The 25,125-nt window shown below is 46.8% G+C and overlaps 1 protein-coding gene across 2 annotated transcripts in view; it reads left to right on the forward strand.

The window, feature by feature from the left end:
- RIGI (RNA sensor RIG-I) overlaps window positions 1–25,125 on the forward strand; it is a 289,257-nt gene that overhangs the window by 63,044 nt on the left and 201,088 nt on the right. For both annotated transcript variants that reach the window (XM_063914195.1, XM_063914196.1), the window contains exon 4: window positions 18,332–18,513. In XM_063914195.1, coding sequence (XP_063770265.1) covers window positions 18,332–18,513 — 182 coding nt within the window. The remainder of the gene's footprint in view (window positions 1–18,331; window positions 18,514–25,125) is intronic.

Raw genomic sequence — 25,125 nt, forward strand, 5'->3', positions numbered from 1 at the left:
AGGCGCAATATTGTATATACAAGCAGCTATTGGGAAAAATTCACTCAATATAGTGTTAATCCCTAAATTATATAGCGCTCTGGTGTGTGCTGGCATACTCTCTCTGTCTCCCCAAAGGGCTGTGTGGGGTCCTGTCCTCAGTCAGAGCATTCCCTGTGTGTGTGCGGTGTGTCGGTACGGCTGTGTCGACACGTTTGATGAGGAGGCTTATGTGATGGCAGAGCAGATGCCGATAAATGGGATGTCGCCCCCTGTGGGGCCGACACCAGAGTGGATGGATAGGTGGAAGATATAAACAACGCTCCCTCAGATGGCAGACACAGATGTCGACACGGAGTCTGACTCCAGTGTCGACGAGGTTGAGACATATACACAATCAACTAGGAACATCCGTTACATGATCCCGGCAATAAAAAATGTGTTACACATTTCTGACATTAACCCAAGTACCAGTAAAAAAGGGTTTTATGTTTGGGGAGAAAAAGCAGGCAGTGTTTTGTTCCCCCATCAAATGAGTGAATGAAGTGTGAAAAAGCGTGGGTTCCCCCGATAAGAAACTGGTAATTTCTAAAAAGTTACTGATGGCGTACCCTTTCCCGCCAGAGGATAAGTTACGCTGGGAGATATCCCCTAGGGTGGATAAGGCGCTCACACGTTTGTCAAAAAAGGTGGCACTGCCGTCTTAGGATACGGCCACTTTGAAGGTACCTGCTGATAAAAAGCAGGAGGCTATCCTGAAGTCTGTATTTACACACTCAGGTACTAGACTGAGACCTGCAGATAGTGCTGCTGCAGCGTGGTCTGTAACCCTGTCAAACAGGGATACTATTTTGCGAACATAAGACGTCGTCTTATATATGAGGGATGCACAGAGGGATATTTTGCCGGCTGGCATCCAGAATTAATGCAATGTCCATTCGGTCAGGAGGTTATTAGAGACCCGACACTGGACAGGTGATGCTGACTTGAAAAGGCACATAGAGCCTTTATAAGGGTGAGGAATTGTTTGGGGATGGTCTCTGGGACCTCGTATCCACAGCAACAGCTGGGAAGAAAAATTTTTTACCTCAGGTTTCCTCACAGCCTCAGAAAGCACTGTATTATCAGGTACAGTCCTTTCGGCTTCAGAAATGCAAGCGTGTAAAACGAGGGAAGAGGGAAAAAGCTGCACCAGTCAGCCAGTTCCCAGAATCAAAATTCTTCTCCCGCTTCCTCTGAGTCCACCGCATGACGGGGGGGCTCCACAGGCGTAGCCAGGTACGGTGGGGGGCCGCCTCAAAAATTTCAGCGATCAGTGGGCTCGCTCACAGGTGGATCCCTAGATCCTTCAAGTAGTATTTCAGGGGTACAAGCTGGAATTCGAGGCGTCTCCCCCCCGCCGTTTCCTCAAATCTGCCTTGCTGACAACTCCCTTAGGCAGGGAGACTGTGCTAGAGGCAATTCACAAGCTGTATTCCCAGCAGGTGATAGTCAAGGTGCCCCTACTTCAACAAGGACGGGGTTACTATTCCACATACCGAAACCGGACGGTTCGGTGAGACCCATTTTATATTTGAAATCCTTGAACACATACATAAAAAAATTCAAGTTCAAGATGGAATCGCTCAGGGCGATTATTGCAAGCCTGGAGGAGGGGGATTACATGGTATCCCTGGACATCAAGGAGGCTTACCTACATGTCCCCATTTACCATCCTCACCAGGAGTACCTCAGATTTGTGGTACAGGATTGCCATTACCAATTCCAAACACTGCCGTTTGGACTGTCCACGGCACCGAGGGTCTTTACCAAGGTAATGGCAGAAATGATTATACTCCTTCGAGAAAGGAAGTTGTAATTATCCCGTACTTGGACGATCTCCTTATAAAGGCGAGGTCCAAGGAGCAGTTGTTGGTCGGAGTAGCACTATCTCGGGAAGTGCTACAACAGCACGGATGGATTCTATACATTCCAAAGTCACAGCTGGTTCCTACCACACGCCTACTGTTCCTGGGGATGGTTCTGGACACAGAACAGAAAAAAGTGTTTCTCCCGCAGGAGAAAGCCAAGGAGCTGTCATCTCTAGTCAGAGACCTCCTGAAACCAAAACAGGTATCGGTGCATCACTGCACACGAGTCCTGGGAAAAATGGTAGCTTCTTACGAAGCAAAATTCCATTCGGCAGGTTCCATGCAAGAACCTTTCAGTGGGACCTCTTGGACAAGTGGTCGGGATCGCATCTTCAGATGCATCGGCTGATAACCCTGTCTCCAAGGACCAGGGTATCTCTACTGTGGTGGCTGCAGAGTGCTCATCTTCAAGAGGGCCGCAGATTCGGCATACAGGACTGGGTCCTGGTAACCACGGATGCCAGCCTTCGAGGCTGGGGGGCAGTCACACAGGGAAGAAATTTCCAAGGACTTTGGTCAAGTCGGGAGTCGTCCCTACACATAAATATTCTGGAACTGAGGGCCATTTACAATGCCCTAAGTCTGGCAAGGCCTCTGCTTCAAAACCAGCCGGTACTGATCCAATCAGACAACATCACGGCAGTCGCCCATGTAAACCGACAGGGCGGCACAAGAAGCAGGATGGCGATGGCAGAAGCCACAAGGATTCTCCGATGGGCGGAAAATCACGTCTTAGCACTGTCAGCAGTGTTCATTCCGGGAGTGGACAACTGGGAAGCAGACTTCCTCAGCGGACATGAGCTACACCCGGGAGAGTGGGGACTTCATCCAGAAGTCTTCCAACTTTTGGTAAACCGTTGGGAAAGGCCACAGGTGGACATGATGGCGTCCCGCCTAAACAAAAAACTAGAGAGATATTGCGCCAGGTCAAGGGACCCTCAGGCGATAGCTGTGGACGCTCTAGTGACACCGTGGGTGTACCAGTCAGTTTATGTGTTCCCTCCTCTGCCTCTCATACCAAGGGTACTGAGAATAATAAGAAAACGAGGAGTAAGAACAATACTCGTGGTTCCGGATTGGCCAAGACGAGCGTGGTACCCGGAACTTCAAGAGATGATCTCAGAGAACCCATGGCCTCTGCCGCTCAGACAGGATCTGCTACAGCAGGGGCCCTGTCTGTTCCAAGACTTACCGCGGCTGCGTTTGACGGCAGGGCGGTTGAACGCCGGATCCTGAAGGAAAAGGGCATTCCGGAGGAAGTCATTCCTACGCTGATTAAAGCCAGGAAAGATGTAACTGCAAAGCATTATCACCGCATATGGCGGATGTATGTTGCTTGGTGTGAGGCCAAAAAGGCCCCAACAGAGGAATTTCAACTGGGTCGATTTCTGCATTTCCTACAAGCAGGAGTGACTATGGGCCTGAAATTAGGCTCCATTAAGGTACAGATCTCGGCTCTGTCGATTTTCTTCCAGAAAGAACTAGCTTCACTACCTGAAGTTCAGACGTTTGTTAAGGGAGTGCTGCATATTCAGCCCCCTTTTGTGCCTCCAGTGGCACCTTGGGATCTCAACGTGGTGTTGAGTTTCTTAAAATCACATTGGTTTGAGCCACTTAAAACCGTGGATCTAAAATATCTCACGTGGAAAGTGGTCATGTTATTGGCCTTGGCTTCAGCCAGGCGTGTGTCCGAATTGGCGGCTTTGTCATGTAAAAGCCCTTATCTGATTTTCCATATGGATAGGGCAGAATTGAGGACTCGTCCCCAGTTTCTCCCTAGGGTGGTATCAGCTTTTCACTTGAACCAACCTATTGTGGTGCCTGCGGCTACTAGGGACTTGGAGGATTCCAAGTTGCTGGACGTAGTCAGGGCCTTGAAAATTTATGTTTCCAGGACGGCTAGAGTCAGGAAAACTGACTCGCTATTTATCCTGTATGCACCCAACAAGCTGGGTGCTCCTGCTTCTAAGCAGACTATTGCTCGCTGGATTTGTAGCACAATTTAGCTGGTGCATTCTGCGGCTGGACTGCCGCATCCTAAATCAGTAAAAGCCCATTCCATAAGGAAGGTGGGCTCATCTTGGGCGGCTGCCCGAGGGGTCTCGGCTTTACAACTTTGCCGAGCTGCTACTTGGTCAGGGGCAAACACGTTTGCAAAATTCTACAAATTTGATACCCTGGCTGAGGAGGACCTTGAGTTCTCTCATTCGGTGCTGCAGAGTCATCCGCACTCTCCCGCCCGTTTGGGAGCTTTGGTATAATCCCCATGGTCCTTTCGGAGTTCCCAGCATCCACTAGGACGTCAGAGAAAATAAGATTTTACTCACCGGTAAATCTATTTCTCGTAGTCCGTAGTGGATGCTGGGCGCCCGTCCCAAGTGCGGATTGTCTGCAATACTTGTACATAGTTATTGTTAACTAAAGGGTTATTGTTGAGCCATCTGTTGAGAGGCTCAGTTGTTTTCATACTGTAAAACTGGGTATGGTATCACGAGTTATACAGTGTGATTGGTGTGGCTGGTAAGAGTCTTACCCGGGATTCAAAATCCTTCCTTATTATGTCAGCTCGTCCGGGCACAGTGTCCTAACTGAGGCTTGGAGGAGGGTCATAGTGGGAGGAGCCAGTGCACACCAAGTGACCTAAAAGCTTTCTTTAGTTGTGCCCAGTCTCCTGCGGAGCCGCTATTCCCCATGGTCCTTTCGGAGTTCCCAGCATCCACTACGGACTACGAGAAATAGATTTACCGGTGAGTAAAATCTTATTTTTCCCCTCCACCTCAGGAACAGTCTCTTGGAGGGAGTCTGATTTAACCTGAAAGAAATTTCAGATTCCCAAAAGGAATTCAGGCAGCTTACCTTTTTCTAAAAGGTGGGAGTCACCCCACATTTTAGACAGGGCCCTGTCATTAAAGAGAAAAGGTATTTCTCCCTGCGCCTGGAATGGCTTCACTTAAGGAGCCGACAGGCGCAAGTGAGTGAGGTGATCTATTGATGTGGCCAATGGGACACCACTCAGGCCTACTATTGTCTGTGCGTGGGTGAGTAGTGCTATTGAGAAGTGGTCAGAAAACTTGTCATTAGACATTGACACAATAGATGGAGACGAAATACTCATAACGTTAGGTCATATCAAAAACGCTGCTGCGTACATACTAGAAACCATGAAATATATTGGTCTCTTAGGATCAAGAACCGCTACCATGGCAGTGTCGGCTCGGAGGGCGTTGTGGATTCGCCAGTGGAATGCTGATGCAGATTCCAAAAGAAATATGGAGGCTCTCCTGTATAAAGGTGATGCCTTGTTTGGTGAAGGGTTGGATGCGTCGTCTCAGCGGCTACCGCAGATAAGTCGACATTCTTGCCTTATGCTGCTACACCGGCGAAAAAGACACATCACTCTCACATGCAGTCCTTTCGGCCAACAAATACAAAAAGGCCAAAGTTTCCCCCTTTTTTGCAGGTAGGGGAATGGGGAAAGGAAAGAAATCAGCAGCGTCTCCTGGATCGCAGGAGCAGAAGTCCACCCCTGCTTTTGCAAAATCTGCAGCATGACGTTGGGGCTCCCTTGCGGGAGTCCACTCGGGTGGGAGCACGTCTGAAACTTTTCAGTCAAATCTGGATTCAATCTGGCCTGGATCCATGGGTCTTACAAATAGTGTCCCATGGGTACAAACTAGAGTTTCAAGACGTCCCCCCATGCTGATTTTTCGAATCGACCTTGCCAGCTTCTCTTCCAGAAAGAGAGGCAGTAACAACGGCAATTCAAAAATTATGTCAGGATCAGGTCATTGTCCTGGTACCCTTGTCACAGCAAGGAGAAGGTTTTTATTCAAGCCTCTTCGTAGTTCCGAAGCCGGACGGCTCGGTCTGACCGATTTTAAACCTGAAAAATCTGAATCTCTACCTGAAAAGGTACAAGTTCAAGATGGAATCCCTGAGGGTAGTGATTTCCAGTCTGGAGGAGGGGGGACTTCATGGTGTCAGTAGACATAAAGGATGCTTACTTGCATGTTCCCATTTATCCTCCTCACCAAGCTTATCTGAGATTCGCAGTACAGGATTGCCGTTACCAGTTCCAGACGTTGCCGTACGGACTCTCCACGGCACCGAGGGTATTAATCAAGGTGATGGAGGAGTTGATGGTACTCCTTCGTCAAAAAGGAGTCAATATAATCCTTATCTGGACGATCTCCTGATAAAAGTGAGATCCAGGGAACAGTTGGTGCAGAACATCGCACTCTCCCTGTCAATACTCCAACAACATGGTTGGATCATGAATTTTCCAAAGTCGCAGTTGGAACCGATGACAAGATTGTCCTTTTTAGGGATGATTTTGGACACAGAAGTACAGAGAGTATTTCTTCCAGTGGAAAAGGCTCTGGAAATCCAGAAAATGGTCAAACAAATATTGAAACCAACAAGCGTGTTGATCCATCAATGCATTCGGTTGTTGGGGAAAATGGTAGCGGCCTACGAGGCCATACAGTTTGGCCGATTTCATGCCAGAGTATTCCAGTGAGACCTGTTGGACAAGTGGTCTGGATCCCACCTACACATGCACCGGAATAATCCTGTCCCCCAAAGCCAGGATTTCACTCCTGTGGTGGCTACACAGTTCTCACCTACTAGAGGGACACAGGTTTGGGATTCACGACTGGGTCCTAATAACCACGAATGCAAGTTTCCGAGGCTGGGGAGCTGTCACAGGGGGAAAGCTTCCAAGGAAAATGGTCAAGTAAGGAAGCCCGCCTTCACATAAACGTTCTGGAATTGAGAGCCATTTACAACGGCCTTCTACAAGCGGTACATCTTCTTCAAGATCATCCCGTGCAGATCCAGTCGGACAATGTAACAGCTGTCGCGTACATAAACAGCCAAGACGGAACGAAAAGCAGAGCTGCAATGGCAGAGGTGACAAGGATTCTCCTCTGAGCAGAAAGACATGTAAGAGCTCTGTCAGCAGTTTTCATTCCGGGAGTGGACAACTGGGAAGCAGACTTCCTCAGCAGACACGATCTCCATACAGGAAAGTGGGGCCTCCACCAAGAAGTCTTCACAGAGGTGACAAGTCTTTGGGGAGTTCCTCAAGTCGACATGATGGCATCTCGATTAAACAAGAATCTTCAGAGATATTGTTCCAGGTCGAGAGACCCTCAAGCAATAGCAGTGGATACACTGGTGACCCAGTGGGTATTTCGGTCGGTATATGTTTTCCCTCCACTTTCACTGATTCCAAAAGTTCTCAAAATAATAAGAAGAACAAGAGTTCAAGCAATCTTCATTGCCCCAGACTGGCCAAAGAGGGCTTGGTATCCAGATCTACAGGAGTTACTCATAGAAGATCCTCGGCCTCTTCCTCCTCGAGGGGCCGTGTGTGTATCAAGACTTGCCGCGGCTACGTTTGACGGCATGGCTGTTGAGCGCCGGATCCTAGCCCGAAAGGGTATTCCCAAGGAAGTCATCCCCACTCTTATTCAGGCCAGGAAAGGAGTAATGTCTAAACATTACCACCGTATTTGGAGAAAATATGTGTCTTGGTTTGAATCCAAGAAGGCTCCTACGGAAGAGTTTGAGTTGGGACGTTTTCTCCATTTTCTGCAGGCTGGTGTGGATGCGGGCCTTAGATTGGGGTCAATCAAGGTCCAGATTTCGGCCTTATCAGTTTTCTTTCAAAAACAATTGGCCTCCTTTCCAGAAGTTCAGACGTTCGTGAAAGGGGTTCTGCACATACAGCCTCCAGTGGCACCATGGGACCTTAATGTGGTGTTGCAGCTCCTTCAATCAGATTGGTTTGAACCTCTGCAGATGGTAGAATTTAGTTTTTTTCACTTGGAAAGTGGTGATGCTTTTGGCCTTGGCATCTGCAAGGCGGGTGTCTGAGTTGGGGGCCTTGTCTCACAAGAGCCCTTACCTGATCTTCCATGAAGATAGGGCAGAGTTAAGAACTCGTCAACAATTTCTTCCAAAGGTGGTTTCGTCCTTCCACATAAACCAACCTATTGTGGTGCCAGTAGCTACTGACACTTTCACTGAGTCACAGTCTCTAGATGTGGTTAGAGCTTTGAAGATTTATGTCGCAAGAACAGCTTGGTTATGGAAAACAGAGGCTCTTTTTGTCCTGTATGCTCCCAGCAAGATTGGGTGTCCTGCTTCTAAGCAGACTATTGCGTGCTGGATCAGAGGTACGATTCAGCACGCTCATTCTACGGCTGGATTGCCTTTACCTACGTCGGTGAAGGCCCATTCTACTAGGAAGGTGGGCTCGTCCAGGGCGGCTGCCCGGGGAGTCTCGGCATTGCAACTTTGCTGAGCAGCTACTTGGTCAGGGTCAAACACTTTTGCTAAATTTTATAAGTTTGACACTTTGGCCGATGAGGACCTCAAGTTTGGTCAATCGGTGCTGCAGGGTCATCCGCACTCTCCCGCCCGTACTGGAGCTTTGGTATAAACCCCATGGTCATGAAATGGATCCCAGCATCCTCTAGGACGTATGAGAAAACAGGAATTTAATACCTACCGGTAAATCCTTTTCTCCTAGTCCGTAGAGGATGCTGGGCGCCCGACCCAGTGTGTACTTTACCTGCAGTTTTGTTCAGTTAGTTACACAAGTGTGTTACATTTGTTTTGAACATGTTGTTGTAAATGGTTCATGCCTGTTGGCGTGTGTTATGTTGAATGCCATGTTGTGCGGCATGGTTGAGGTGTGAGCTGGTATGAATCTCACCATTAGTATAAAAGTAAATCCTTTCCTCGAAATGTCCGTCTCCCTGGGCACAGTTCCTATAACTAAGGTCTGGAGGAAGGGCATAGAGGGAGGAGCCAGTTAACACTCTTGAAAAGTCTTAAAGTGTCCATGGCTCCTGCGGAACCATCTACACCCCATTGTTATGAAATGGACCCCAGCATCCTCTACAGACTAGGAGAAAAGGATTTACCGGTAGATATTAAAATCCTGTTTCTCTAACGTCCTAAGTGGATGCTGGGGACTCCGTAAGGACCATGGGGAATAGCGGCTCCGCAGGAGACTGGGCACATCTAAAGAAAGCTTTAGGACTATCTGGTGTGCACTGGCTCCTCCCCCTATGACCCTCCTCCAAGCCTCAGTTAGATCTCTGTGCCCGAACGAGAAGGGTGCACACTAGGGGCTCTTCTGAGCTTCTTAGTGAAAGTTTTAGTTTAGGTTTTTTATTTTCAGTGAGACCTGCTGGCAACAGGCTCACTGCATCGAGGGACTAAGAGGAGAAGAAGCGAACTCACCTGCGTGCAGAGTGGATTGGGCTTCTTAGGCTACTGGACATTAGCTCCAGAGGGACGATCACAGGCCCAGCCTGGATGGGTCCCAGAGCCGCGCCGCCGGCCCCCTTACAGAGCCAGAAGGCAGAAGAGGTCCGGAAAATCGGCGGCAGAAGACGTCCTGTCTTCAACAAGGTAGCGCACAGCACTGCAGCTGTGCGCCATTGCTCCTCAGCACACTTCACACTTCGGTCACTGAGGGTGCAGGGCGCTAGGGGGGGGCGCCCTGAGCAGCAATAAAAACACCTTGGCTGGCGAAAATACATCACATATAGCCCCCAGGGCTATATGGATGAATTTTAACCCCTGCCAGAATCCATAAAAAAGCAGGAGAAAAGTCCGCGAAAAAGGGGCGGAGCCTATCTCCTCAGCACACTGGCGCCATTTTCCCTCACAGCTCAGTTGGAGGGAAGCTCCCCTGGCTCTCCCCTGCAGTCACTACACTACAGAAAGGGTTAAAAAAGAGAGGGGGGCACTAATTAGGCGCAGTATTAACAATACAGCAGCTATAAGGGGAAAAACACTTATATAAGGTTATCCCTGTATATATATAGCGCTCTGGTGTGTGCTGGCAAACTCTCCCTCTGTCTCCCCAAAGGGCTAGTGGGGTCCTGTCCTCTATCAGAGCATTCCCTGTGTGTGTGCTGTGTGTCGGTACATTTGTGTCGACATGTATGAGGAGAAAAATGATGTGGAGACGGAGCAGATTGCCTGTAATAGTGATGTCACCCCCTAGGGGGTCGACACCTGAGTGGATGAACTGTTGGAAGGAATTACGTGACAGTGTCAGCTCTGTATAAAAGACAGTGGTTGACATGAGACAGCCGGCTACTCAGCTTGTGCCTGTCCAGACGTCTCATAGGCCGTCAGGGGCTCTAAAGCGCCCATTACCTCAGATGGCAGATATAGACGCCGACACGGATACTGACTCCAGTGTCGACGGTGAAAAGACAAATGTGACTTCCAGTAGGGCCACACGTTACATGATTGAGGCAATGAAAAATGTTTTACACATTTCTGATAATACGAGTACCACCAAAAAGGGGTATTATGTTCGGTGAGGAAAAACTACCTGTAGTTTTCCTGAATCTGAGAAATTAAATGAGGTGTGTGATGATGCGTGGGTTTCCCCCGATAACAACTGATAATTTCTAAAATGTTATTGGCATTATATCCTTTCCCGCCAGAGGTTAGGGTGCGTTGGGAAACACCCCCTAGGGTGGATAAAGCGCTCACACGCTTGTAAGAACAAGGGCTCTACCCTCTCCTGAGATGGCCGCCCTTAAGGATCCTGCTGATAGAAAGCAGGAGGGTATCCTAAAATGTATTTACACACATACTGGTGTTATACTGCGACCAGCAATCGCCTCAGCCTGGATGTGCAGTGCTGGGTTGGCGTGGTCGGATTCCCTGACTGAAAATATTGATACCCTAGATAGGGACAGTATATTATTGCCTATAGAGCATTTGAAAGATGCATTTCTATATATGCGTGATGCACAGCGGAATATTTGCCGACTGGCATCAAGTCTAAGTGCGTTGTCCATTTCTACCAGTAGAGGGTTATGGACACGACAGTGGTCAGGTGATGCGGATTCCAAACGGCATTTGGAAGTATTGCCTTATTAAGGGGAGGAGTTATTTGGGGTCGGTCTTTCAGACCTGGTGGCCACGGCAACAGCTGGGAAATCCACGTGTGTACCCCAGGTCGCCTCTCAACATGAGAAGACGCCGTATTATCAGGCGCAGTCTTTTCGTGGAAAAGCGGGCAAAAGGTTCCTCATTTCTGCCCCGTGACAGAGGGAGAGGAAAAAGGCTGCAGAAATCAGCCAGTTCCCAGGAACAGAAACCCTCTCCCGCCTCTGCCAAGCCCTCAGTATGACGCTGGGGCTTTACAAGCAGAATCAGGCACGGTGGGGGGCCCGTCTCAATGAATTTCAGCGCGCAGTGGGCTCACTCGCAAGTAGACCCCTGGATCCTTCAGGTGATATCTCAGGGGTACAAATTGGAATTCGAGACGTCTCCCCCTCGCCGTTTCCTAAAGTCGGCTTTACCGATGTCTCCTTCTGACAGGGAGACAGTTTTGGAAGCCATTCACAAGCTGTATTCCCAGCAGGTGATAATCAAGGTACCCCTCCTGCAACAGGGAACGGGGTATTATTCCACACTGTTGTGGTACAGAAGCCGGACGGCTCGGTGAGACCGATTCTAAATCTAAAATCTTTGAACACTTACATACAGAGGTTCAAATTCAAGATTGAGTCACTCAGAGCAGTGATTGCGAACCTGGAAGAAGGGGACTACATGATGTCTCCGGACATCAAGGATGCTTACCTTCATGTCCCAATTTACCCTTCTCACCAAGGGTACCTCAGGTTTATGGTACAGAACTGTCACTATCAGTTCAGACGCTGCCGTATGGATGGTCCACGGCACCCCGGGTCTTTACCAAGGTAATGGCCGAAATGATGATATTCCTTCGAAGGAAGGGAATTTTAGTTATCCCTTACTGGGACGATTCCCTGATAAGGGTAAGATCCAGGGAACAGTTGGAGGTCGGTGTAGCACTATCTCAGGTAGTGTTGCGGCAGCACGATTGGATTCTCAATATTCCAAAATCGCAGCTGGTTCCGACGACTCGTCTTTTGTTCCTAGGGATGATCCTGGACACAGTCCAGAAAAAGGTGTTTCTCCCGGAGGAGAAAGCCAGGGAGTTATCCGAGCTAGTCAGGAACCTCCTAAAACCGAGCCAACTCTCAGTGCATCAATGCACAAGGGTTCTGGGTAAAATGGTGGCTTCCTACGAAGCAATCCCATTCGGCAGATTCCACGCAAGAACTTTCCAGTGGGACCTGCTGGACAAATGGTCCGGGTCGCATCTTCAGATGCATCAGCGGATAACCCTGTCACCAAGGACAAGGGTGTCCCTCCTGTGGTGGTTGCAGAGTGCTCATCTTCTAGAGGGCCGCAGATTCGGCATTCAGGACTGGGTCCTGGTGACCACGGATGCCAGCCTGCGAGGCTGGGGAGCAGTCACACAGGGAAGGAATTTCCAGGGCTTATGGTCAAGCCTGGAGACATCACTTCACATAAATATCCTGAAGCTAAGGGCCATTTACAATGCTCTAAGCTTAGCAAGACCTCTGCTTCAAGGTCAGCCGGTGTTGATCCAGTCGGACAACATCACGGCAGTCACCCACGTAAACAGACAGGGTGGCACAAGAAGCAGGAGGGCAATGGCAGAAGCTGCAAGGATTCTTCGCTGGGCGGAAAATCATGTGATAGCACTGTCAGCAGTATTCATTCCGGGAGTGGACAACTGGGAAGCAGACTTCCTCAGCAGACACGACCTCCACCCGGGAAAGTGGAGACTTCACCCAGAAGTTTTCCACATGATTATAAACCGTTGGGAAAAACTCGACAGGTATTGCGCCAGGTCAAGGGACCCTCAGGCAATAGCTGTAGACGCTCTGGTAACACCGTGGGTGTACCAGTCAGTGTATGTGTTCCCTCCTCTGCCTCTCATACCCAAGGTACTGAGATTGATAAGATGGAGAGGAGTAAGCACTATATTCGTGGCTCCGGATTGGCCAAGAAGGACTTGGTAACCGGAACTTCAAGAGATGCTCACGGAGGATCCGTGGCCTCTACCTCTAAGAAGGGACCTGCTCCAGCAAGGACCCTGTCTGTTCCAAGACTTACCGCGGCTGCGTTTGACGGCATGGCTGTTGAACGCCGGATCCTGAAGGAAAAAAAGGCATTCCGGATGAAGTCATCCCTATCCTGATCAAAGCCAGGAAGGATGTAACCGCAAAACATTATCACCGCATTTGGCGAAAATATGTTGCGTGGTGCGAGGCCAGTAAGGCCCGACGGAGGAAATTCAACTGGGTCGATTCCTACATTTCCTGCAAACAGGAGTGTCTATGGGCCTGAAATTGGGGTCCATTAAGGTTCAAATTTCGGCCCTGTCAATTTTCTTCCAAAAAGAACTAGCTTCAGTCCCTGAAGTTCAGACGTTTGTAAAAGGGGTACTGCATATACAGCCTCCTTTTGTGCCTCCAGTGGCACTTTGGGATCTCAATGTAGTTTTTGGGTTCCAAAAGTCACATTGGTTTGAACCACTTAAATCTGTGGAGTTAAAATATCTCACATGGAAAGTGGTCATGCTGTTGGCCCTGGCCTGGGCCAGGCGCGTGTCAGAATTGGCGGCTTTATCCTGTAAAAGCCCTTATCTGATTTTCCATTCGGACAGGGCGGAATTGAGGACTCGTCCTCAGTTTCTCCCTAAGGTGGTTTCAGCGTTTCACCTGAACCAACCTATTGTGGTGCCTGCGGCTACTAGGGACTTGGAGGACTCCAAGTTGCTAGACGTTGTCAGGGCCCTGAAAATATATGTTTCCAGGACGGCTGGAGTCAGGAAATCTTACTCGCTGTTTATCCTATATGCACCCAACAAGCTGGGTGCTCCTGCTTCTAAGCAGACTATTGCTCGTTGGATTTGTAGTACAATTCTGCTTGCACATTCTGTGGCAGGCCTGCCACAGCCAAAAATCTGTAAATGCCCACTCCACAAGGAAGGTGGGCTCATCTTGGGCGGCTGCCCGAGGGGTCTCGGCTTTACAACTTTGCCGAGCAGCTACTTGGTCAGGAGCAAATACGTTTGTAAAATTCTACAAAATTGATACCCTGGCTGAGGAGGACCTGGAGTTCTCTCATTTGGTGCTGCAGAGTCATCCGCACTCTCCCGCCCGTTTGGGAGCTTTGGTATAATCCCCATGGTCCTTACGGAGTCCCCAGCATCCACTTAGGACGTTAGAGAAAATAAGAATTTACTTACCGATAATTCTATTTCTCGTAGTCCGTAGTGGATGCTGGGCGCCCATCCCAAGTGCGGATTGTCTGCAATACTGGTACATAGTTATTGTTACCAAAAAAAAAAAAAAAAAAAATCGGGTTATTGCTGTAGTGAGCCATCTTTTCTAGAGGCTCCTCTGTTATCATGCTGTTAACTGGGTTCAGATCACAAGTTGTACAGTGTGATTGGTGTGGCTGGTATGAGTCTTACCCGGGATTCAAAATCCTTCCTTATTGTGTACGCTCGTCCGGGCACAGTATCCTAACTGAGGCTTGGAGGAGGGTCATAGGGGGAGGAGCCAGTGCACACCAGATAGTCCTAAAGCTTTCTTTAGATGTGCCCAGTCTCCTGCGGAGCCGCTATTCCCCATGGTCCTTACGGAGTCCCCAGCATCCACTACGGACTACGAGAAATAGAATTATCGGTAAGTAAATTCTTATTTTTTTGTGCCTCCTACGACACCTTGGGATCTCAATTTGGTGTTGCAGTTCCTTCAATCGAACTGGTTTGAACTGTTGCAGGAGGTAGAGGGTAAAGTTCCTTATGTGGAAGACCGTCGGGCTGTTGGTCTTGGCTTCAGCAAGATGTGTATCGGAGCTGGGGGCGTTTTCTCACAAGAGCCCCTACTTGATTTTACATGAGGACAGAGCTGAACTCGGGACTCATCAGCAATTTCTTCCTAAGGTGGTGTCCGCGTTTCACATCAACCAACCTATTGTGGTTCCGGATGTTACGGACGCCTCTGCTACTTCAAAGTCTTTGAATGTTCGTAAGGGCTTTGAAGGTCTATGTGAAGAAAACAGCTCGTAACAGGAAATCAGACTCTCTGTTCGTTCTTTATGACTTTGGTCCTTCCCCCATGGTACTAAATGGATTCCCAGTGTCCCCTAGGACAGAAGAGAAAATAGGATTTTAATTACCTACCAGTAAATCCTTTTCTCGTAGTCCGTAGGGGATACAGGGTGCCCGCCCGGTGCTTCGTTCTTCCTGCTCTGTTACTTTAAGTAATGTTGTTTGGTTCAGATGTTGCTGTTCCAGTTTTCAAGTTTGGTTAGCATTGCTTTCCTCTTGTTTGTTTGTGTGTGCTGGTTCGGAATCTCACCACTTTCCTTATCTATATCCTTCTCTCAAAGTATTTCCGTCTCCTCGGGCACAGTTTCCTAGACTGAGTCTGGTAGGAGGGGCATAGAGGGAGGAGCCAGCACACACATTCAAACTTCTATAGTGCCCATGGCTCCTATTGGACCCGTCTATACCCCATTGTACTAAATGGATTCCCAGTATTACCTACGGACTACGAGAAAAAGATTTACCGGTAGGTAATTAAAATCCTATTTTTTAAATAACTGTATAATATCTAATGCCTCTGTAACTTATTTACTGCCATATGTGGAATACTTCCAATGGGTTGGGTTTGGAAGGGCCGTCTGCTGGGATCCCGGCGGTTAGCATACTAACGCCAGGAATCCGCCCACTAGAATGACGGCGGGGGGTGAGCACAATGAATCTCCTTGCGGGCTCGCTGTGCTTGCCATGCTGCAGGCTCGGTGGCTTGCTGCGCTCGCCACCTGTTCTGTTCCCACTCTATGGGTGTCGTGGACACCCACGAGTGGGAATAGCCCGTGTTAGCCGGGATTCTGTCTGGCTGCATTGTCAGTGGTCGGGATTCCGGCGCCTGTATCCTGACCACCGGGATCCTGACTGCCGGCAATATAACTACATCCCCTTACAATGTATGAGACTATGTGGTGGATGTACTGAATCTGAAAGTGCAGCCAAATCTTTTGATCACATTTCCATATGTACTAAGCCCTGGAATGTGGCCCAGTGGGTAACACTATCTTTAAGTGGCATTACTTAGTTGAAGGCTGTTGGCTTCTTTTCGCACTCTACCCTGAGAGGGATCCAATCGGATGCATCCCAGCACCCCTCGTGACAGCGCACATCACTCTGTGCATACGCAAAAGGACTCCCGTCCTAAACCCGGAAGTTCTTCTATCGCAAAAGACAGCTCTTATCGGGAGAGCTGTTCTTTGTGATTTTAATTGCATTTGTAAGTACATAATGTAACACCGGTATGTACCTGAATAGTGTCAGGATGTATCGCATTGTGGCTTTCACACCTCCTGTAGCCTGAATATAATAATTAGTCTGCAAGTAGTATTGTCATAGTTACACTGCCATTTGAATCTAATTAGCAGTTGATAGTTTACACCTTTGTTAAATCAGTTGGTTTCTTTAATAGTTTTTTATAGAGCGCTTATTACAAACTATCTTGCACATATATTATCAAACATCCAGCTTGTTTAGAAAATTTTTGTTAATTTTATTCAATTGCACTTTGTAAAAAAAAGAGCTGAAGACCCCGTTAAGCTGGCTGTTTGTTAGCGACTTATCGCCTACATCGCTCAGTGTGTACGGTGGATTGCGTGCTCCCGTGGTTGCTAGCAACCGGTGCTTGGTTTTACGTGCTGCACATCAAACCAAGCGATATTGCTAGTGTCCTGTAGTATGCTAATGAAGGACGGAACATGATCATGCATGTTAAAATTACACTTCAGTGGGACAATTTTTTTTTTTTTTTAGTGAACAATCTCAGTTTACAGCTAATAAGGGTTAAGACACCTGGTAGATGTATAGCTGAAACATATGGAAATGCTACAAATCTGAGTCTGACACACTATAGTACTTTATGTACAACCATACTTTTCTAGGTACATAATAGAATTCAATGACAAATCCTAAGGCAAATTAACAACGTTATCATTATTTATATGAATCAGCCAATTAATATTTGATATGTTTCAATAAGGTTCATTTATATTGTGTGGAAATTATAATAGTAAATTTATGCATATGTTTGTCAAATCAAATTTTTAGCTTAGCAATGACGTATATCTTGTGTTTGTTTTTGTGGCATTTACTTCTAATCCTTATTCCTAAGCATAATTGCAGACAGGGTTGTCAAGTTAAGTAAACATGATGCCAGCCACATACCATATACCAGATTATTGTATTGTCTTTTTCATTATAAATATACATGAAATATCTGAGTGTTCTCTGATTAACTTTTCCAGTAGTTTTAATGTCAAGCAACCAGGATAATGAACAAATCTTAATAAATACTTAATACTTTCTCATTAACACAAGTACTAGGAGTGTGGTGCAGCACATTGTGTCAGAGTGGCTGCGGCACATGCCATGTAATGCAACTTTTTGTAGCAGCAGGGGACAGACCATGAATCACGTCACTATGCCACATAACTGCCCACTTCACTGGGAAAGAACTAAAGTATGCAGCAGATTGAAGTCCCATCATTATTATGGCCCAGATTTATAAGCCCTGTAGAGTGATAAATAGTACGTGCCAACCAATCAGCTCATAACTGTCATTTTTTCATACACAGCTTGTGACATGTCAGTTAGGAGCTGATTGGCTGGTACTTTATCACCGTGCTATTTATCACTCTCCAAGGCTTGATAAATGGAGGCCTATATTTGCAAATGCAACATTTGGCCTATCCTAGATGATTGTGATTGTTTTGCTCCACTTTTGGGGTAAATTACCTAAGCATCAGTTTGAGCTTTAGTTAGTTACAAACCAGCTGGCATCAACGGCGGTTTAGTCCTAAAAATACATCAGTTGCTAAGCATAGGTTTTGACTGTTGTTTGAATGTTGCCGGTGATGCCCACTATTTGGTAGCACTTGTTTCGCTGCGATTCCGCCATCAATCTGTGGTGGATTTGTGCAGACTTTGTTGTTTTAGGAGTTGTTATAAGGTGTCAAAATGTTTCAAAAATATGGGATGGAGTCCCCCTACTAATTCATTAACAAGTCATGGGCTTCTGAGGCTAGGATAATATAAAAAAATAAGGGGGAGGTGGGTGGAGTGCGGGGAGACACACAGAATGGGCCCCCCTTGCCATAACGGCAACCAGCCCCCTCCCCCCCCCAAAAAAAAACAAACAAACACATAAAGGAAATAAAAATAAAAAATGTGCAAGCCCAAGGACATCCAGACATGGGCAGTATTAACTGGTTAAAAAATCTTGTTCTTTACAAGTGGACTACATGTTCTAGCAAGGATGTGCAGGCATGATGGTACTTGCTGAACCACAAGTGCCAGTATTTTTTAGGGGGGGGTTTTCTACACCAAAACCTTTTAAAACAACAAAGCCTGCATAGATCATACTGATCTGTGCAGTACTTCTCACCAACCCATTGTACTTGCTTATTCCACATTTCAAGTGAACAATCTAGAAATTAAATATTTTGTTTTCGTTTTTAAGGGTATATTGGTCTTTCTGAAGCAGTCGAAAAAGCAAATTTTGAAAGCATCGAACGACTACAGGAGTCCAAGAATATGTTAAAAGTCATAAACAGCACTGTTAAAAATAACATCAAACCAGAAGAACTTCTAACACACTTGGGTTCCTGTCTCCTAGATAGAGAGATTGAGGAGATTACTCAGGTAATATCTGAGCAAAAATATATTGTGACTTGTACAGTATGAATGAAGTCAATTCTATAATTTGCAAGGTCTGCAAACAAGGAGAGTTATTTTATTGTTGTCTACTGTGTGCCTGTAATATGTCTGATAGCTTCACAATGCACCCACTCTGGAAATATGAGATTGATATCATCTTTAGATCTTCACTAAGCAATGTGTTGAGGATGTTGTTTTGTAAAGCTTAGTGAATAGGATCATAACCTGGCATAGGAAGTATTTTCTGGAGAAAAATGTCACCACCTAGCTTATTATGTTTTTGCTCAAAAACACTCCCTCACATGGACAGACATTTTAGCACATACATATTTGCTAGGGTTTCAAAATAATTTCAAAGGATGTTTTTTTTTTTCTTTGCCTCTAGAATAGTTTTTATTAGAGGTTTCAGCAGATAAAATGGGATGGGAAGGATACAGAAAAAAAGCGGGGTAAAATGGAACAATAAACAAAGTTGGGTACATACAACAACAAAGATTGTCCATATGAACAATTCCAGTAATTAATTACGTACAGAAACATTACAGTTTGTTTCACACATAAATAACACAGAGATAATAGTAAAAAAAACAACAAACTATTAAAGACCAATCTCAGAGTCTACCTTTTCAAAGGTTAGTTGGGGCAAACCAGTTTAACAAGGGATCAATTATTCAGGATAGAAAGTCTCTCATATACCATGCTCGTCCCTTGGGAAGGGTATTTATTAGCCCAGTATTCACTCCACGCAAACCAGCTGATCAAGGGGTTAGTTCAGTGGTTCCCAAACTTTTTTTGAATCACGGCGCCGTAGAATATCAGAATTTTTTTCACGGCACCCCTAGGCCAAAAGTTTCTTATTGAAAAATTGACAAAGAAATATTACATTAAGTAAATTGTGTTTATATGCCGGTATGTGATTAGCATACCGATAATCGGGATCCAGCTGTCACAATACTGGCGCTGGGATCCCGACAGAGCCACCATACCACCGCCAGTATACCGGCGAGGTAGGTGATTTCCCCCTCTATGGGTCTCCACGACACCCATAGAGGGAGAACAGAACCTGTGGCGAGCATACCTCACCACCGAGCCCTCAAGGGGCTTTGTTGCGCTGGCCCTCTGCCAGCATTCCACCGCTAGGGATGCCGATTTCATTTGTGTGGTAAGGGACAGGATTTACTACTTCTTTTTTTATGATTGTCATTCACCAGCACTGGTTTTGCCTTTTACATTGACCATAAATAATTTGAATTGGTCCTGGACCATCATGCTAAGGCACCCCTGCAAGTGTCCCGAGGCACCCCATGGTGCCACGGCACACAGTTTGGGAACCATTGGGTTAGTTGGTGAGGATGAGTTTTGGCAACCTGCAGCCTCAAATTCACAATGTGCCTGAACTTTGGCTTCTAAAGGGTCAATACTCAGGCTTACCAGTGAGCGCCAATGATGGGCTAATAATAATTTAGTTGTAATAAGGATATAACTCGCAATATACCGATCATTGTTGGAGAGCGATCCCAAACATAGATGAAATATAGGTACTCTAGTATTACGAGGACTCGTAATGTTAATAACCTTAGAGATTAGGTTGAACACTGAGGCCCAAAGGTTGGTGAGCACTGGACACGACCAGAATACATGTAGCAGAGAATCTATCTGTCCACAGTTACGCCAACAAAGAGTGGATACAAATGGCCAAGTACTATACTCTTTGATTTTGTTTGATACAATCTATACAGGAGTTTGTAATACTGTTCCACATGGGTGATACATTTAGAAAGGTGAAAGCATATTCGAAACTTCTAAGCCCACTCTTCTTCTGTGAAGTGGCTTGTTTAATCTTATTTCCACTATGTTAACAAAGAGAGTTTCTCAGGTATACATACTGTAGATTAAGTAAAAGATCATACCACCATGAAATTCCTCTTTATAGGCAACCCGATTCAATTTGTCATGAATAGTATGGTGGAATATAAATCAAATAGGTATAGTAGATATTAAATGCCGGTCTTTTGTGCAGCTGAATAGCCAGTGGCGAAGAAGGAGATATTTGTAAAATCCCTTGCCGGGATGGAGTAATTGTGCCTGTGTACCTTATTCAGGTTCAGTAACAGATTCTGCTAAAAAAAACCTGAATCTGCTACTGCTTCCTATCGCATGCTGGGGGCTGCGCAGCATGCTAATCGGTGGCCAGCGATCCAGTCGAAAATCAATTGCGATCGCATCACTGAGTCTAAACTTAGGGTTGACCCCCTGCATATGAAGCTAGGCTGCGTATGCAGTCGGACCACCGCCATTTTGTTTGGTCGCAGCAGCCGTGTGTGACATCATGCAGCTGCCCCGACAATGGTCTGGACACGTCTCCGTTGTCTGGACCACTCCCTCCCAACTCCGCGTAGCCGCCCCTCCATCGCACGCCGCTGTCAATCATAGCGTGATAGCATCCTTCATCCTTGGTAGTTCTGTACATCTGGAAAAGCCAAACCACCTTCAAGTTTTACGAGAGACATAGGGGGGGGGAATGTAATAGGGTGTGAGAATCAGAAAGTGAGAGATTTTGTGAGTTTTTTTAAAGTGCCAATCATTTACATGGCAAAATCAACCTGGTTTTGCCATGTAAATGATTGCCACTTTAAAAAAAAACAGGAGAACGCTCACAAAATCTCTCGCTTTCTGATTCTCAAACCCTATTACCTTTCCCCCATTATTTTTCTGGCCAAACGTGGTTTCTTATTTTTCCATACATAGTTACATAGTTAGTGAGGTTGAAAAGAGGCAAAATGCCCATCGGGTTCAACCTCTATTCTGTGTTAAGCTGTTCATATTATAATGCACATGCTGAAGTAATGGTTTAGTATCAGTTGACAACTATGGTTCTTACCAATCCCAGATATATAATGTCACTATGGGGGTGATTCCGAGTTGTTCGCTCGTTGCCGATTTTCGCTATACTGCGATTATCCGCTAAAAGGGCATGCGCAATGTTCGCAGAGCGCATGCGTTTAGTTATTTTACACAAAAGTTAGGTATTTTACTCACGGCATTACGAAGCTTTTTCATCGCTGTGGTAATCGTAGTGTGATTGACAGGAAGTGGGTGTTTCTGGGCGGAAACTGGACATTTTATGGGAGTGTGTGGAAAAACGCAGGCGTTCGAGTTCCAAAACGCGGGAGTGGCTGGATAAACGGGGGAGTGGCTGGGCGAACGCTGGGTGTGTTTGTGACGTCAAACCAGGAACGAAAAGGACTGAGCTGGTCGCAATGGCTGAGTAAGTCTGGAGCTACTCAGAAACTGCGGGGTAATCGTTACGAGAAAATTAGCGAAGCTTTCGTTCGCAATTCTGCTATGCTAAGATACACTCCCAGTAGGCGGCGGCTTAGCGTGTGCAATGCTGCTAAAAGCAGCAAGCGAGCGAACAACTCGGAATCGCCCCCTATGTTAAGAGATATAGCCCTGGATACATAGGCGTGCGCAGCACATTTTATTAGGGGGTGCACTGTTGGAGGGGTGTGTCTAGCACTGCCTTTTGGGCGTGTCTAGCACCATCTATAGACGGTCAACGTAATATAAAATATCCACCCTTGTTCCAATCCTTATAATGCAGATGCATTGTCAGATGTTGTGGTGTGCACCAAACAAACACCCCTGATGGCACTCACTGCAATTACACTGCTCCTCCTCAGCCTGGTCTGGCTCCCACTCTCTTTCCCATGCAAGCTGCAGTCACTCACTGACACTGACAGTCGCAGACTAGTTACTGCTGCTGGAAAAACGCGTGACGTGTCAATGCTGCTGCCGACCTCCTGCCAGTATTGAATTTGTCTTCCTAAGAGGAACGCTGGCTGCATGCTGCTCCTCATCAGTGGCTGGCGTTGGCATAGAAGGAGAGAGGTGGGCGTGTGACAGGTGGGCGTGCGAGCAGCATGATGTCATCATGTCACATCACGCTGTTTTTGTACATTGAAGTGGAGCCAGGAGTTTGAAAGCCGGTGGTAGTGGCACCCTTGATTAACCCAGGCGTCCAGTCAGTAATGCAGTCCTGACAGGGTGCAGCGCAGAGGGGACAGTAATCAGCCTGCTCGGCGATCGCTGCATCAGGCATGTGAGATCGGATTGCTGGACATTAGGGGGTGCCTGTGCGCACCAGGCACCCACCCTGCGCACGCCTATGCCTGGATACTTTTTCCAGTTAGAAATTTGTCCAATTCTTTTTCAAATTTTATTTACAGAGTCCACCATTATTACCTTCTCCGGCAGGGAGTCCCAAATCTTTATTGTCCTTACCGTGAAGAACCCTATCCTACGTTGTGTATGAAATGTTCTCTCCTCTAGCCTCACCGAGTGCCCACGTGTCCTATTCAGAGTTCTTTTAATAAACAAATCCCCAAAATTACATAATTATTAAAGATTATATTAAATGTATTAATCAGCGATTTAGGTAACATAAGTCGGATAGTCCTTAATAGATATTTTAGGTAGTAGCACCATTTTAAGTGCTGCAGTACGGCCCATCCATGAAATCTCTTGCATCATCCAATCTGTGGTTAAGAGTGTAAAGATATTCAAGAGAGGAAGATAGTTACAGGGTATCAGATCAGCTAACTAAATAAAGGGGTGATCTGAATTCCTAAATACTTAAGACTTCTCTCTCTCTTGCTAAGAGTAAAAATATTGAGATCTTAAAGTTACAGTAAGATTCTGAGGGATATTTAGTTTATAGTAAGACACATTAGTATATGCCTCCAAAACCAAATGCAAATTCCTCAGACGATTTAGAGGATGCATGATAGTTATCAGGATTTCATCTGCGTACAAACAGACTTTATAAATGGAACCATGAAGAGGCAGACCTTGTATAGAGTCGCTGCATAGTATTGTTTCTGCTAGGGGCTCAATGACCAATGCAAACATTAAGGGGGATAAGGGGCACTCCTGACGAGTAGCATTAGTTATTGGGAAGGTGGGGGAGAGAAGGCCATTTACCATAACTCTGGCTGTCGGATTGGCGCAAAGGGCCATAATAGAAGACAAAGCTCTGCCCCGATACACCAAATTGTTTCAGAGCAGCTGGTAATTAGCTCCATTGTAATCTGTTGAAGGCCTTCTCCGCATCCAATGACAGCAATAACATAGGCTCACCGTGCGTGGAGAAGCAATCAATAACACGCCTGGTGTATCCGAAGCTTGAAAAAAGAGAGACATTGTTTCCCCCAGCACCCTGAATGATAAGGGTAACCAGATATAAATCCCACATAATATTAGAATTCAGAGATCTTGGTTACACATATTTGCGCAAATGTGTGACTAAGCCCCAAAGCCGCTTCAAGGCGTCTCTGTATATTTGGGGTCCCTAGCGCTATATCTAGCTGCAGGGTGTGGCACCCCAAAACACCAGCCAGAAAGCCCAGGGCAGCATACTAGTGAAAAAACTATAGTGTTAATAAATTAGTATTTCTCTATCGTCCTAGTGGATGCTGGGGTTCCTGAAAGGACCATGGGGAACAGCGGCTCCGCAGGAGACAGGGCACAAAAAGTAAAGCTTTACGATCAGGTGGTGTGCACTGGCTCCTCCCCCCATGACCCTCCTCCAAGCCTCAGTTAGATTTTTGTGCCCGGCCGAGAAGGGTGCAATCTAGGTGGCTCTCCTAAAGAGCTGCTTAGAAAAGTTTAGCTTAGGTTTTTTATTTTACAGTGAGTCCTGCTGGCAACAGGATCACTGCAACGAGGGACTTAGGGGAGAAGAAGTGAACTCACCTGCGTGCAGGATGGATTGGCTTCTTGGCTACTGGACATTAGCTCCAGAGGGACGATCACAGGTACAGCCTGGATGGTCACCGGAGCCTCGCCGCCGGCCCCCTTGCAGATGCTGAAACGAGAAGAGGTCCAGAATCGGCGGCAGAAGACTCCTCAGTCTTCTTAAGGTAGCGCACAGCACTGCAGCTGTGCGCCATTTTCCTCTCAGCACACTTCACACGGCAGTCACTGAGGGTGCAGGGCGCTGGGAGGGGGGCGCCCTGGGAGGCAAATGAAAACCTATTTTGGCTAAAAATACCTCACATATAGCCTCCGGGGGCTATATGGAGATATTTAACCCCTGCCAGAATCCACTAAAGAGCGGGAGACGAGCCCGCCGAAAAAGGGGCGGGGCCTATCTCCTCAGCACACAGCGCCATTTTCCTCACACAGCTCCGCTGGTCAGGAAGGCTCCCAGGCTCTCCCCTGCACTGCACTACAGAAACAGGGTAAAACAAGAGAGGGGGGGCAAAATTGTGGCAAAATTATATTATTAAAGCAGCTATACAGGGAGCACTTATTATAAGGCTATCCCTGTCATATATAGCGCTTTTTGGTGTGTGCTGGCAAACTCTCCCTCTGTCTCCCCAAAGGGCTAGTGGGGTCCTGTCTTCTTTAAGAACATTCCCTGTGTGTCTGCTGTGGGTCGGTACGTGTGTGTCGACATGTATGAGGACGATATTGGTGTGGAGGCGGAGCAATTGCCAAATATGGGGATGTCACCCCCTAGGGGGTCGACACCAGAATGGATGCCTTTATTTATGGAATTACGGGATAGTGTCAACACGCCAAAGCAGTCGTTTG

Source organism: Pseudophryne corroboree, chromosome 1, assembly GCF_028390025.1.
Source record: "Pseudophryne corroboree isolate aPseCor3 chromosome 1, aPseCor3.hap2, whole genome shotgun sequence".
NCBI lineage: Eukaryota > Metazoa > Chordata > Amphibia > Anura > Myobatrachidae > Pseudophryne > Pseudophryne corroboree.